We start from the raw sequence: 15,182 nt of genomic DNA on the forward strand, positions 1-15,182 counted from the left end.
TTTGCCTTTTTCTTGTATGTAACACGTAACGTTCTTTATCGATACCACCCATAATATAATACATATAGTCAATACAAATATCGTAAAAATAAAATATTTGGTTGTTTATTTTAACAATTTTATTCAACACCTACTGAACCCATTTCTACCCCTCCTCTGACCGACTCATGAATATTTAACATGTATCTGGGGGCACGGCAGTGCCCCCGCCAAGTCGAGCAAAATAAAAGCGGCACGGCCGTACCATCCTTTTCTCGAAGCAATTCGGGCCTTTTTCGACCCCCTATAATTCGGTTGTGGATAAAGCAAGAAACCTGAATCTTCAGTAACTAATCCGGCATTGTATAAACACGGAATATTTAAAATTTCAGTCAATTTGAACCAGTAGTTTAAGAATGACAACTAGTTAAAGTTTCTAAATTTTGTCACTCACTGACTCACCGATCATCAAAAGTCCAAGGCACTTCTAGCAGACTTAGAAGCTTCATATTTGGAATACATATAGAGTTTAGTGTCTTAATCATGGGAAAACTTAAATATTTTGTAATTTCGGTCCAGTTTTCCAAATACACCAAATGCATCAATAACTTTGTAATCCCATATAAATATATGGGATTACAAAGTTATTTATGCAGTTGGTGGTTGGTGGTGGTATCAAAAAGAAAGGCTCTACAAAAAGAAGTGAGATCCCATCAAAAACATCCTGTAAAAAACCCAAGTCTCGCAGCTCAGTCTTTCTACCGTCAAAAGTTGTGAGATCCATGTAATACCAAGTCGGTTAATCTATTTAGTGTCTACTTGAAGGACCTTCTGTCTTAAGTTATTACATAAGTTATTATCATGCCAATATTAAAAATATTTAACGTTTTAAACAAATAGATCGACTTGGACATCGCATGAAAACAAAATGAATATTACAATATTACTAGCGGTCCGCCCCGGCTTCGCCCGTGGTACATATGAAAAATAGATGTTGGCCGATTCTCAGACTTACCCGATATGCACAGAAAATTTCATGAGAATCGGTCCACCCGTTTCGGAAGAGTATGCAGACTAACATTGTGACACGAGAATTTTATATATAAGATATTAGATTCTTTAGCATAGAAATCTAAATAACAAGACACTAGAAGTGGTAAGCGCGCGTGACCTTGTCGCCACTCAGGTGACTTTCACATCACCAGTGTGTTCGTCACAGTTCAGTTGCTATGGAGACGTATGTGTGTAAACATGGTGTGTTTCAGCATTTCCCATTGCGGAAATTCTTCCACAAGTTGTAATTATACTAATAAAGGAATAATATTTCATCGGTAAATATTTTTTTTTAGAAATAATGCCGTTTTTCCTTAAAATTATAGAATATTTACAAGTATTACGAGTGTCACCATAGTAATCGAAATAACAATGAATGACACAGTTTCAACCTTATTGGAGCAAAAAGAAACAAAACGTCTCATATACTTAGGGATGTTATTCTAAAATAAACCGTATAGACATGGGTCGTCACAGGTATGGGGTACGCCACTGCCAGCAGGCAGAAATGATAACTCAGGGGTGGATGTCAGTTCTTTACTAATAAAATACTTGTACAAAGGTTGTGGATCAGTGGTCGCCTTTCCACACAAGGTCACAATACACTATATTATGAGAATGCACACAAGATCAAATTAGGGTTTGCGCGGGAAACGTTAAAGTTAGGCGTAGCTTCGCGTTCGCGGTTTATCCTCGACTGCCCTAACGGCTGCACGTGCGGGAGACGCGCCGGCCGTTACAGAGGGGCGCGGGAGGTGAGGTGAACCTTATGGGCAAGCGTCCCTGCTGCACGTGCGTGAGACGCGCCGACCGTTACAGAGGGGCGCGGGAGGTGAGGCGAACCTTATTGGCAGGCGTCCGCGAGAGGCCCTTGTGGGTAAGACACGGGTACCTACAAGACTACGGTTTACTATATACTCCCCCTCTAGTTCAGGTGTACGCCCTCGTTCCTGGACTAGCTGCTCTTTTACCTTCTTCGGTCGTCCGCGTTTCTTGACGGGGTTAACAGGTTCCGGCGGAGTATCATCGTTACTAATGCACGGGGTCAAATCTTGAACATGGTATTTCCCTATAATCTCGTGAGGCAGCTCCATACGCGCAATGTTGTACGTCGTAGGGCTTATCTTCTTGGTGATGACGTAAGGACCATCGCGTCTCGGCATAAATTTTGCAGTGAGTGCCTTTGAACCTTTGCTCAAGAGGTGCGATTTTAGTAGCACCTTATCACCCACCTTGTATTCTACCCGCCGACGCGACTGGTCGGCGTATTCTTTCGCCTTGTCCTGTTGCTTCTCGACTCGTTCTCTGATCGCCGACAACGAGCTGAGGAATCGTCGTAAGTAGGGTGTTATTTGTGGAACAAAGTTATCTTTGTCCAGTATGGCACGTTGGTCATGTGTTGCTTCCGAAGGGGACCGCAGCTCTCTTCCGAATGTCAGGTACGCCGGTGTTGTTCCTGTTGTACGGCACACGGCACTATTTAGAGCAAATCTGATCACCGGCAAGTTCTTGGGCCAGGTACTATGGTCTCCTTCAACCAATCGTGCTAACTGTGCCTTAAGGTCGCGGTTTTTCCTTTCTGCTGGGTTGGCTTCTGGGTGGTACAGTGGCACCAAGTTCTGTGTCACACCCAAGACTGACATACATTGACGCATGATTGCCGAAATGAACTGAACTCCGTTGTCGGATATGATCCGACGAGGCAACCCAAACCGCATGAAGAATTCTTCGATGAGGACACGTGCGCAGGCTTCAGCTGTAGCATCCTTAAGTGCGTATAGTTCTACCCATCTTGTGGCCGTGTCTTCAACGAGCAATATCCACCGTTCCCCTTCCTCTCCTTCCGGTAATGGACCGAATAGATCTATGGCCAACACCTCGTTACGTTGATTCATGACGGGCGTCTGGAGGAGGCCTGGAGGCTTGTTATTGGTGGCCTTGTATCGTTGGCATTGAACGCAGGCTTTCACGTAGTCGGCTATTATCCTGCGCATTCCTGTGAAGAAGTATAGCTGTGATACTTTCTTGTAAGTATTGTCAATACCAGGATGCCCTGCTACTGCAGAGTCATGACATTGCTTCAAGATGTCTTGCTGTTGACCAGCTGGAACTACGAGTTGTGGTGATTCACTGTCCGAGTCGGGGTTATACCGGTACAAGACTCCTTGATCCATCATATATCCCCGCTCTGTCCATCGCTTGGCTGCGACTTCATCGGTGGCTTCGAGCTCCTTGACAATCTTCTCCAGTTCTGGATCTGCCAGCTGTTCCTGTCTCAACAGATCCGGTTTCTTCACAGGTACGTCTATTATTACAGAGCAAATGCCGCATTGATCGCGGGTTTCTCCTGTGCAGATCGGCCTACTTAGTGTGTCGGCCACAACATTTGCTTTACCTGGAGTATACTGGAATTGTATATCAAACGACTGGAGTTTGAGAGCCCACCGCACTAGCCGACCGGTTGGTGATTTTAAGGTCAGCAGCCAGCGGAGTGGTTGGTGATCACTTCCAATAATAACGGGTTGCCCATCGAGGTATGATCTAAAACGTTCGACTGCCCATACCACCGCCAGAGCTTCACGCTCGGTGGTAGAGTAGTTTCGTTCCGCTGAGGTAAGGAGTCGACTCGCGTACTCAATTGGTCTTTCCTCTTTTAACTCCCCCTGAAGTAACACAGCTCCTAAAGCGTAATTACTGGCATCCGTTCGTAATATAAAAGGCCGACTAAAATCAGCTTGGATCAAAATTGGGGCTGAAGTCAGCAACCGCTTGAGCTCATTGAAAGCTTGTAATTGAGCTGCACCCCAAGTCCATGGTTGGTTCTTTCGTGTCAAACGCGTTAATGGTTCAGCCACTTGGGAAAAGTTAGGAATGAATTTCCTAAACCACGAGCACGTTTGAAGGAAAGTTCTCATATGCTTGAGATTTGCCGGTTCCTTCATTTCGAGTACAGCGCTAACCTTATCATTGTCGATGGAGACGCCTTCCTGTGTGATTATGTGTCCAAGGTACTTTACTCTCTCCCTTGCAAAAACACATTTCTCTCTATTTACATGGAGGTTATATTCAGTCAAGCGCTCGAAAACTGCCTCGAGGTCTTTGAGGTGCTGTTGGAATCCACTTGAGATTATCAGGAGGTCATCCAAGTAGGCTAACAGGACTACGTCCTTTAAAGATGCGCAGGAGCGGAGGCGGTCGATCAGCCGCTGGAATGTGGCCGGCGCGTTCTTGAGGCCGAAAGGCATGCGCTTAAAGCGATATATGCCGAGCGGAGATATGAAGGCTGTCTTATCCCTGTCTTCTACCCGCACGCTTACTTGCCAGTAACCAGATCTGAGGTCCAGCGTGCTCATGAAGCAGTTCCTTTTGTTGATTGCAGGAGCTCATCAATTAGTGGCATAGGGTACGTGTCTGATTTGGTAACAGCGTTCAGGCGCCTGTAATCTACACAGAACCTGACGCCACCACGAGCCTTAGGTATCATCAACGCTGGAGCGCACCATGCGGACTCGCACTCTTCAATTATATCTTCCTGCAGCATTTTCTCAATTTCTTTTTTCATCACCTCTTTCTTCGCGGGATTCAAACGGTATGGGGGCACTGCTATCGGTGGGTGTTCACCTGTATCTATACGGTGCTCCGCGAAAGGCGTAGGAGCTCCCCCTAGACGGAAAATGTGCGCGTGCTTAACGAGGATCTGAGCGAGTTCGTCTCGTTCTGCCGACTCCAGCTGAGTACCCTCGTCATCCCGGAGAACATCTGTAGAGGCACAAGTAGTGCCACGCGAAGTTGGTTCAAAAAATAGCGTATGTTTAACGTGATGATCGTTGTCAAAATACCATAATTCCTTGGAGAAATTAATAACGACACCCATAGCCCTAAGGAAATCTATACCGAGTAATGTCTCGTTGTCGCCGGACTCGGGGAAAATGAGAAATGGTATTGTGATGATAACGTGTTCCAACCGCACCTGCAACGTGGTAGTGAGAACGTTCATTTCACGTGCGTGGCCATCGGCGAGTTTAATTTTCCTCGTCGAGGGCGTGAGCGGGTGGCCTTTGCGTAGAAGGAGAGCATATAGTGTGTGACCGGCAATACAGTGTTTCGCGGCAGTATCAATTAAAGCTGTACCATTTACTCCCAAAATCTCGATTTTGAAAATGGGACGTAAGTCGCGACGTTTGACGGGCCTATCGCCGACGCTACATGCCAACAAGTCGTCATCGTCCTTAACACGCACATAATTATCATCATAACAATATATTAAATTCACATCATCAGTAACGTTATTGTTTCTTTCATCCGTTGATTTTTGCGAAAAATCTGACTTATTACAGGTTTTATATTTTGAAAATTTATTACATATAAAATCCGACTTAATACACTTTTGGTTAATATGTGAACCAATCGGATGAGCATCGTGATCATGATTGTTATAATATGTATCGTTCGCGAATAAAATGTCCGATTGACAGAACTCATTTTCATAAGGAATACCGGTCAGCATTTCACTATTAAAATAGTCATTGTTCACTGTATTTAACGAACGATTTTGAAAGTCACGATCGCGCACGGGTAATTCGAGACTATAGAACTTTTCCGATTTATTTACATAATTTACGGCACTTTCACTCGCGTTATTGTCATGACTGTAAGACTCACCTCTGTCCTCTAACTTACGACACTGTTCACGTCGGTGACCGTAGCGCTTGCAGTAGGTACAGTAGGGACGTGCATGACCCGAGCCGGAGGCCGAGGTCGTCGGAGGAGCCCGAGGTGTCGCGTTCACGCCAGGCGCTCCGCGCGCTTGCGCCTGCGGCGGCGCGGGCGCGTGCAGGGCTGCGGCGGCGCGGTGCGGCGGCGGCGAAACAGAGGCCGCAGGCCGCGCGCGCATCGCGGGCGTGCCTCGTGCCTGCACTTCGCCGCCAGCGGAGGGGGCCGGAGCGGCGCGGAAAGTACTCGCGCCGGCGGACGGCGATGGCCTCGCTGTTGATGCTCGTCGTACCTCTTCTCCCATGGAGTCTTCAATATTTCTCGCGTGTTTAAGTAATTCGGCGAATGTCGTAAACTCCTCTCTGCGGAGTCGTTTTCTTATACGAATGTTTAACAGGCCGTATATCATATCTAGTTTCACTTTTTCAGTTAAGTCACTCGGTGGCAACCTTGCCAACAAGGCGCGAGCTTTCGCCACGAACACGTCTGTATTTTCTTTCCCTTGTTCGTTTTCGAATAAGTCGCGGTATATTCTGTGGGGCGGCCGTCGGTCGCCGTAAGCGCTTCTTAAGTTAAATACGACCTCGTCCCACGTAGATATTTGACTCTTAATGCCCTGCCACCAGGTGGCCGCATCATACGTCAACAACATCGACATTCCTTTAATTGCGTTGGTATCAGCCACGTTGGCGCACTCTTTGTAGCTTTCCACTGCGTCTATGAATCCTTCTATCGATTCGTTCGGTGCGCCGCTAAATACCGCCTTACACCGCGCAAAATTACCGTTTTCGGCCGTCGGCGCGGGAGTCGAGGTCATTGCGCGGTTTCCCATAATACTATCCAGGATTTCTTTTATCGCATTTGTTTGTGTTCTCTGAAGACCTTCCAGGAGCATGGAAACACTCTCTTGCGAGTATGTTGCGTCAGCGAAGTGAGGGGCGGGGGGGGGTTGGGGAATGCGTGTTGCATCATCCCCCTCGCCGCCACGCTGGTACTCCTGTTGTTGTTGTCTGGTACGCGTCATTATTATTAATTGAAATAACGGATAGTTCGTACGAATTCAACTACACAACACGAATCGTTTAACCACTAATCCACCCACTGTTGGGACGCCAGATATAGACATGGGTCGTCACAGGTATGGGGTACGCCACTGCCAGCAGGCAGAAATGATAACTCAGGGGTGGATGTCAGTTCTTTACTAATAAAATACTTGTACAAAGGTTGTGGATCAGTGGTCGCCTTTCCACACAAGGTCACAATACACTATATTATGAGAATGCACACAAGATCAAATTAGGGTTTGCGCGGGAAACGTTAAAGTTAGGCGTAGCTTCGCGTTCGCGGTTTATCCTCGACTGCCCTAACGGCTGCACGTGCGGGAGACGCGCCGGCCGTTACAGAGGGGCGCGGGAGGTGAGGTGAACCTTATGGGCAAGCGTCCCTGCTGCACGTGCGTGAGACGCGCCGACCGTTACAGAGGGGCGCGGGAGGTGAGGCGAACCTTATTGGCAGGCGTCCGCGAGAGGCCCTTGTGGGTAAGACACGGGTACCTACAAGACTACGGTTTACTATAACCGTAAATTCGTGCGTTAGGATACACATTAAAAAGCTTAATTTAATATTTAAGTTAGTTTTCACTAAAATCAAGTTGTCCAATAAAAGGCATAGTTTACTTGTGTGTATTGTTTAGCTATCGGTTTAAATGTGTTGATTTTGGCGACAGCGGTTTTCATACGAATTATGACATTATAGCACTTCTATGTGTCTTGTTATTTAGATTTCTATGTTCTTTAGTCTCTCGCGCCTCACGCGATTGAAACTCTCGTTCCTGTTGGTCGCTGGCCCGTCGTGCTGTGTAGTGTGATACATACTAATAATCAAATCAAGCGATGTCCAAGTCGATCTATTTGTTTAAAACGTTAAATATTTTTAATATTGGCATGATAATAACTTATGTAATAACTTAAGACAGAAGGTCCTTCAAGTAGACACTAAATAGATTAACCGACTTGGTATTACATGGATCTCACAACTTTTGACGGTAGAAAGACTGAGCTGCGAGACTTGGGTTTTTTACAGGATGTTTTTGATGGGATATATAATACTTCCTGCATACAACACAATACTAGCCAGACGCAGCCCAGCACTCACTCATTCACTACAATAATGGTTGTAAAAGAAAATCTCTGAAGTACTGCAATATGAGTAAATGCAATAAAATAACGAAATCTTGGCTTCACGAACTTTCTTACAGCGATACCGAAGATCTAGTTTAAACATAAGCATTAACTAAAACTAAAATAAAGGTAAACCAGGATTTCCGGGATAAAACCTATCCCATGTGTTAATCCAAGTTACCCTCTATATGTGTGCTAAATTTCATTGTAATCGGTTCAGTAGTATTTGAGTGAAAGAGTAACAAACATACACATACACATCCATCCTCACAAACTTTCGCATATATAATATTAGTAGGAATTACGTACAATAAATTTTTAATTGACTTATCTCTTGTTTCAGTTATCAAACCCAAAACATCTTCGCGGCGGTGTGAGGTTTATAAATGAAATACCAAAGAATCCAACAGGCAAGATACTGAGGAAGGAACTACGCGAAATGATCGCCGCTGGGAAGAGCAAGTTTTAAAAAGAGTGTACCGAGTACACATGTCAGAAGTGAAACTTCTTTGGCAAGATTCAGACAAAATCGTCGCCTTACTCCATGACGTGACGGTATTGCCATGACGCGATTGCGACGGTATTGCCTTGAAATTCTACTCTCATCGCGCCTAAAGAAGTTTCACTTCAGTAGTTTATTTATAATAAATAAACAATGTTATTGTTATTTTTGTTATAAGTGGTGGCAGTACGGTTATATCCTTTACATATTTGAGGGGTTGGAAATTGTGATTTAAGTATTTGTTATACGATATTTTGTTGAAATAAAATGATTTTTATAATTTTGTATTTTTATTTCTCCGCAAGTAGCATCTATACTAAAATTATAAAGCTGAAGAGTTTGTTTGTTTGTTTGAACGCGCTAATCTCAGATCCGATTTGAAAAATTCCTTCGTTGTTAGATAGCCCATTTATTGAGGAAGACTATAAGCTATAATATCATCACGCTAAGACCAATAGGAGCGGAGCAACGCGGGTAAAACCGCAGTGCACAGCTAGTATGCTATAAAGGTTTCTTTTTTGTGTTTAGCCTAAACTCAAAAAAGTGGCAGATGTAGATATTATCAAAATCATCAGACTTTTCTCTCGTATCAAGAAAAAAATTAACAATAATTGTCATACATGTCGAATTTTAATATAGCGCCATCTATCGAATCTTATAAATTTCAGAGTGATTCGAAAGTGCATTATAATGGATCTTCCGAAGGGCCATGAGATGTTGAATTTGATATTTTTGGTTTTATGGCATTCAAATGCCAATTTATAAAGAATTTATTATATTATTTCAGTTTTATGTGTCTGTCGTGGCCATATCGTAGATTTGCTCATTTCATGAAATGATCGATCATTTCGTGAAATGGTCGCATTTCATGAAAAAACCGCGCGTTTAGTTGGCCATATCGAGAAACGATTTCTTATCATGATTGATTTGCTCAAACCACATCATGATGTGGCCAATAGACATTCAACCATTTCATGAAATGCGATCATTTCACGAAATGATCGATCATTTCATGAAATGAGCAAATCTACGATATGGTCACGACTCTCGACATGTCTAAGGGACACACCGCGCGCCATCTATTGAGATAATTATTGAGATTGCCATGAGATATTGCACCAAAATCTAGCATATACCATATACGAGTGTGTCACTCTAGCAATATCCAGTCAAAACAATTTAATCATAAAATCTCTGCTGCAACCATAAAACACATTTGAAATTAAAAAGACGAGAACGTTTATATTTAATCGGAAGAATTGTCAGATGGTTTTAATTTTTAACTAGTGTCTGATAATTGGAACGATTGATAGATAGTTTGAACAAGTGTTATGTCCTATGGAATTCTACTGTGGGGCAGGGCTGCAGATATAGAAACTATATTTATCTTAGGTACAGAAAAGAGCTATTCGCTCTATATCACTCTTGAGAGTGATAGCTCTTCCTGTGATCTCTTCCAGGCGACCCATTTATTGTACTGTGTTAATTGCTCTGTGCTATGTAATCTACTATATAAAAATAAGTCGGGTTTTCCTTCCTGACGCTATAACTCCAGAATGCACGAACCGATTTCCACGGTTTTGCATTCGTTGGAAAGGTCTCGGGCTCCGTGAGGTTTATAGCAAAGAAAAGGTGTCTCTGGTGGCGAAACGGAGTTCGCCGGGTTTGCTAGTTACTTATATTATATAGGTATGTAATGTGCTTTACAGTAGGGACGGTAGGGACAATAACTTATCGGAAATTAATATTCTGCTTCACTTTGAAATTTAATATAATAATAGTAAGTTACCTACGAATATTTGGAACTTATAGGTACATTTTGGAAATTATTATAAAGAGACAAATAATTATTCTTCAAACATAAAATAAATAGAAGGCCGATTTGCTATTTATATATGTATATAAAACCTACTAGCGGTTCGCCCCGGCTTCGCCCGTGGTAGTTGGTTTTTTTATGTTTACGTTTTTTTTCATAAAAACTATCCTATCTCTCAAGTTGGATCGAACTGCACATGGTGTGCGAATTTTATTATAATCGGTTAAGTGGTTTTAGGAGTCCATTGAGGACAAACATTGTGACACGAGATTTATATTATTATATTAAGATATCTTCAAAAAATGTGGAACGCTTCACGATTTTGCGTGTCATCCTTGCGCAGGGGCCATGCTAATCTTCTCTGTATCGTTCCAATTTTAGTATATGTACTGCCGAAGCGAGTACACTAACTATAGTTGAACATAATTATATATACTTATTGACACAAAAAATATCAACAGCGCGATTCAGAATAATTTTCGAAAATATATATTACATTGATCAAAAGTATAATAAATAATTTTATATTTTATTTTAAATATTTTACAATATTTTTTTTATCATTAAAACATTAAATTTATCTGTAAATATAATTTTTAAAGGAAAATATTTTTAAGCTGCCATCTATTGAGTGTTTGCAACATTACGTGCTCTCTGTTATAATGCGGTGAACACGCGATGAATAATACGGTTACTCTTACTCATAAAAAAGAATAGAGGGCGCTTTAGAAGCATTTTTAGAATGCTCTAAGATTTTTGCTTTACGATAAAAATAAGTTGTGTTTGTGTAATAATTAATAATGCATGACGAAAGATTTTGAAAACCTCTTCCATAATGTGTGTATACGTTTATTAAACAAGAAAAACCCTATATTTCGCTAATATACTTAAATTTAACGAAAATAAAAGCCATTTTTTCAAAAAATATTTATTATCTGTGCCAAAACAGCTCACAGGTGTCATGGCGTAGGCGTGACGTCACTCTTACGTAAATACGTAATTATCTGTATGCATAGCGAAGCAAAATTTAACAAATATTTAATTATTAAGTGTTATAGAATCTAATTTCAAAGTTTATAAGTGGTGTGCAGTATTGCAATGTGAATCTACATAAAAAAATATGTGTCAGATTGCGTTGGAAATGGTAAACCATAAAATGTTATTTGCTGGACTTATGTGTCTTAAAATAACTAATGTCCTGTTCGATTTAACCCATTGACCACCGTAAGCCCCGATCGGGGCGCGACACAATAGATTTTCTATTGTGTCTGTGATTCCGAGGACTGATGGATTAAAATAAATAAAAATTTCTGAAATTTGAAAGTGTAGGTAGGTAGATACAATTTAGTGCTTAGTCAGGTAGGTACTTAATGTACGTTAAATTTTATTATTTATTTATCATCAATTTACGTATTTAATAGGCCCTTTTTATTTTTTTTTAAACTACACTACACTAATTAATAATTATTATTATGTGACTGAAACAGGCACGCGAGTATTATTTATTGTCAGAATGAAATAGCGATATCTGCTCAAGGCACAGATCTAGATCTGTGGCTCAAGGCACTCATTTTGCATTCCGTCACCGTGACATAGATAACTTATATTGCAAACTGGATGCGTTACATTATTTGCGATTTTTGTGCGACCGTTTTTATTCTTGAAAAATGTGCATTTCACTACATAGAAAGTATGAAAGTGCATAATATAATAAAAACATGTTATCCTTTTCTAATATTTTAAGATTACAATTAACGAAATCGTTTCAATTTTTACGAGCTTTTGTGAGATAAATGAACAGCAAATTGGTGATAGCTATAAGAAAATTAACAGTTGTCATTTTATAAGTATATTAGGTACATATACATGTTATTGGTATATCACTCACTCAGCCTCCAAACTGTTTTCAGAGTAGGTACACAAAAATCAGACCACAAAATAACTCCAAGTTCCAACGCGTCGCAAACGTAAAAGAAAGGAAAACGAAGGACTATTGAATGTCAGTAAGGATAAAAGTTTATAATAAGTTGTCCGTATTTAAGCAAAAAGGAACCACCCAGCAAAAACGCACTTCTGAGATATTAAAGGATTTACAAAAACATTTGCAGCTCTGTCAGATGAAGTAAAATTAAAATTTATTTTATTTAAATTCATTGATAAATTACTTATTTAAGTATGTGTATATAAATTTGCTCTGAATATTCTTAAACTTTCTAGATAATTAAGAAAATGTGCATGTGGTTCCTTTTAACATTTATCAATTGATAGGTTTTCTCTTATACAAAAAGGAACCACATCCCAGGGATTTAATGATATAAATGAAACTATGTATTTATAATATCGTAATTAAAGCTTTAATTAATAAAATATATAAAATAATACTTATATAGGACGTTTATTCGACGTTATCATCAAATTGGATTTCGAAATCCACCGTGTCTAGTCCATCTATGTGGTCTTCTATTGCATTATCACTAATGAGACCGTTATAAAAACTGTGCATCTTGTGGAATGAGATGTAATATGGACTGAATATCGCTAGAAGGTGAAGAAAGCTTCTCCAGAGGCAGCGACGTATAAGGTTCTTCGTTATCTTCTGTAATAAAAAGAAAAAAAGCTTTAAATCAAAACAATAAAGCCGCGTGGCTTTTATACGTAGGTATATGGCGACAGCAAAATATTATTAGTTCTTATAAAGCCGTGTCCCTACTAGACGACTAAGTATGTTGTATGTACATGCGCCATGTACAAAAAACTGGCTAAGTGGGAGTCGGACTCGCGCAACGAAGAGTTCCGTACCATTATCTATAAAAACGGCAAAAAAATCACGGCTTATTGTATGGGAGTTTCTTAAATATTTATTAAGCTATTGCATAGCTTCTATGGCGGGCCTTGAGCGCGGGGACTGAATCGAGAAATTCCGTAACGAAAAAACCTCACTCCGACGGGCTCGGAGGTGTGGCTTGAAGGCATGCTATGCAATAGCTTTACCGCGGCAGTCCCCGAGTGCCACACGTCTTTTTTTATTCTGTTTTTTAGTATTTGTTGTTACAGCGGCATCAGAAATACATCTAAACGTATTTTACCAAAATAGTAGGTAGGTACCTAGATCATCGACAGTTATTTTTAAAACAGGGTTTAGACTTTAGTAGTTTCATCTCACAATGACAGATGAATCGTAACAAAATGATCTCTTAATTCGACTCGCCGCGCCTTCGTGAACAACGACATTGTCGTTAAAATACGTAAATCCACAGAGGATTCCTCTTGTACTTACTTAATGAACTATCTTCTTAAAATCACACCACAATCGGGATTGAATCAAAAGTGGATAAAGCGTACCTGCATCTCAGATTCAATAAGTACTTAAATGCATTAAATAAAACTACTTACCCGTTGTATCTTCATTATTATCTTCGGTGTTCGTCTCCAATGCTTTTCTTACCCATTGCTTGCTTATTTATTTATTACTAAACATTTTCACATTTAATTTTAAAGGTAACTAGCGGTCCGCCCCGGCTTCGCCCGTGGTACATATTTACGTTTTCTCTACATAAGAACCATCCTCGTACTTCAAGGAATATAATAAAAAAAGAATTATCGAAATCGGTTCAGCCGTTCTCGAGTTATGCGCTTACCAACACATTTTGCGATTCATTTTTATATATAAGATTAACAAAAACAATAAAACTTACTTCGCGGAGGAAAAAAACACCGTCACGTATTCGAACTACTTCGCTGAATGTCACCTATATTGACAGATGTTCGACGTTTTACTTTAAAAATTGGAGTTTTGCACTTTGAGCTATTTAAGTAATGAAATACGTTGTTTAAAGATGAGAAGCATTGTAACAAGTCAAGGCATTTGGTTCCATATAGCGATGATGGGTTTCAGAATGTTTTACAATATTTATTTATGCATAATAGAACCGAATGCTTGTGGTTTTATTTTGCAATAAAAAAATTACAATTAAATTATGTATTTATTTTACGCATAACCATACCACAGAAACCTGGTTCCATTTTGTGTATTAAAAATAATTGTTATTAATAGAAATATGTGTAATGTATAATGGTACCAAGTAGGTGTGGATCTGTTTTGTATAAAATGACATGATAGTAATATCGTTTATTTGTTTGAACAAAGCAGTCCCGTGGTGCTGTGGTTCGGTTTTGCTTAATATGGTATTATTCGTTGTTGCTGGTGGTTCCTTTCTGCTTTTAGTATACCTTGTTTCCAACGTAAAAATCATGTGGTTCTTGTTTGTATAAGAATTTAGACCACTTTTGGATGAGTATTCTTCAATAAAAGCAAAAAACGAAATTTGTCGAGTGGTTCCATTTTGCATAAATACGGACAGTTTGTTTGCATCGTCTATGCCTGGATTTATCCAAGACAAAAATAGCCAATAAACCTCACTCGATTTTTTGAGTATATTAGTTATATGAGTATATTCTTATCTTATATATAAAAATGAATCGCAAAATGTGTTGGTAAGCGCATAACTCGAGAACGGCTGAACCGATTTCGATAATTCTTTTTTTATTATATTCCTTGAAGTACGAGGATGGTTCTTATGTAGAGAAAACGTAAATATTATGTACCACGGGCGAAGCCGGGGCGGACAGCTAGTCTTATATATAAAAATGAATCGCAAAATGTGTTGGTAAGCGCATAACTCGAGAACGGCTGAACCGATTTCGATAATTCTTTTTTTATTATATTCCTTGAAGTACGAGGATGGTTTTTATGTAGAGAAAACGTAAATATGTACCACGGGCGAAGCCGGGGCGGACCGCTAGTATGTATATAAAAATGAATCGCAAAATGTGTTGGTAAGCGCATAACTCGAGAACGGCTGAACCGATTTCGATAATTCTTTTTTTATTATATTCCTTGAAGTACGAGGATGGTTTTTATGTAGAGAAAACGTAAATA

The 15,182-nt window shown here is 40.3% G+C and overlaps 1 protein-coding gene, 2 long non-coding RNA genes and 1 other non-coding gene across 4 annotated transcripts in view; 1 reads left to right on the plus strand and 3 right to left on the minus strand.

Moving 5' to 3' along the window:
• The window catches only part of LOC149476358 (luciferin 4-monooxygenase-like), a 54,130-nt gene extending 45,433 nt beyond the window's left edge, over window positions 1–8,697 (plus strand). The window contains exon 9 of the mRNA XM_089712226.1: window positions 8,269–8,697. Within this exon, the coding sequence (XP_089568352.1) occupies window positions 8,269–8,394 (126 nt within the window). The 3' untranslated portion in view covers window positions 8,395–8,697. The remainder of the gene's footprint in view (window positions 1–8,268) is intronic.
• LOC149476356 (uncharacterized) overlaps window positions 1–15,182 on the minus strand; it is a 119,492-nt gene that overhangs the window by 62,200 nt on the left and 42,110 nt on the right. The window lies entirely within an intron of this gene.
• LOC149476360 (U6 spliceosomal RNA) lies at window positions 10,542–10,648 on the minus strand. The gene has a single exon (XR_016317901.1). It is a non-coding gene; the product is annotated as a U6 spliceosomal RNA (small nuclear RNA).
• Window positions 12,277–14,597, minus strand: LOC149476361 (uncharacterized). The gene is made up of 2 exons (XR_016317856.1): window positions 13,637–14,597; window positions 12,277–12,839 (listed from the first exon to the last, which is right to left on the minus strand). It is a non-coding gene; the product is annotated as an uncharacterized LOC149476361 (long non-coding RNA).

Source organism: Colias philodice, chromosome 28 (assembly GCF_061535455.1).
Source record: "Colias philodice isolate Cphi_HAF_F1 chromosome 28, ilColPhil1 Martin Lab GWU primary, whole genome shotgun sequence".
NCBI lineage: Eukaryota > Metazoa > Arthropoda > Insecta > Lepidoptera > Pieridae > Colias > Colias philodice.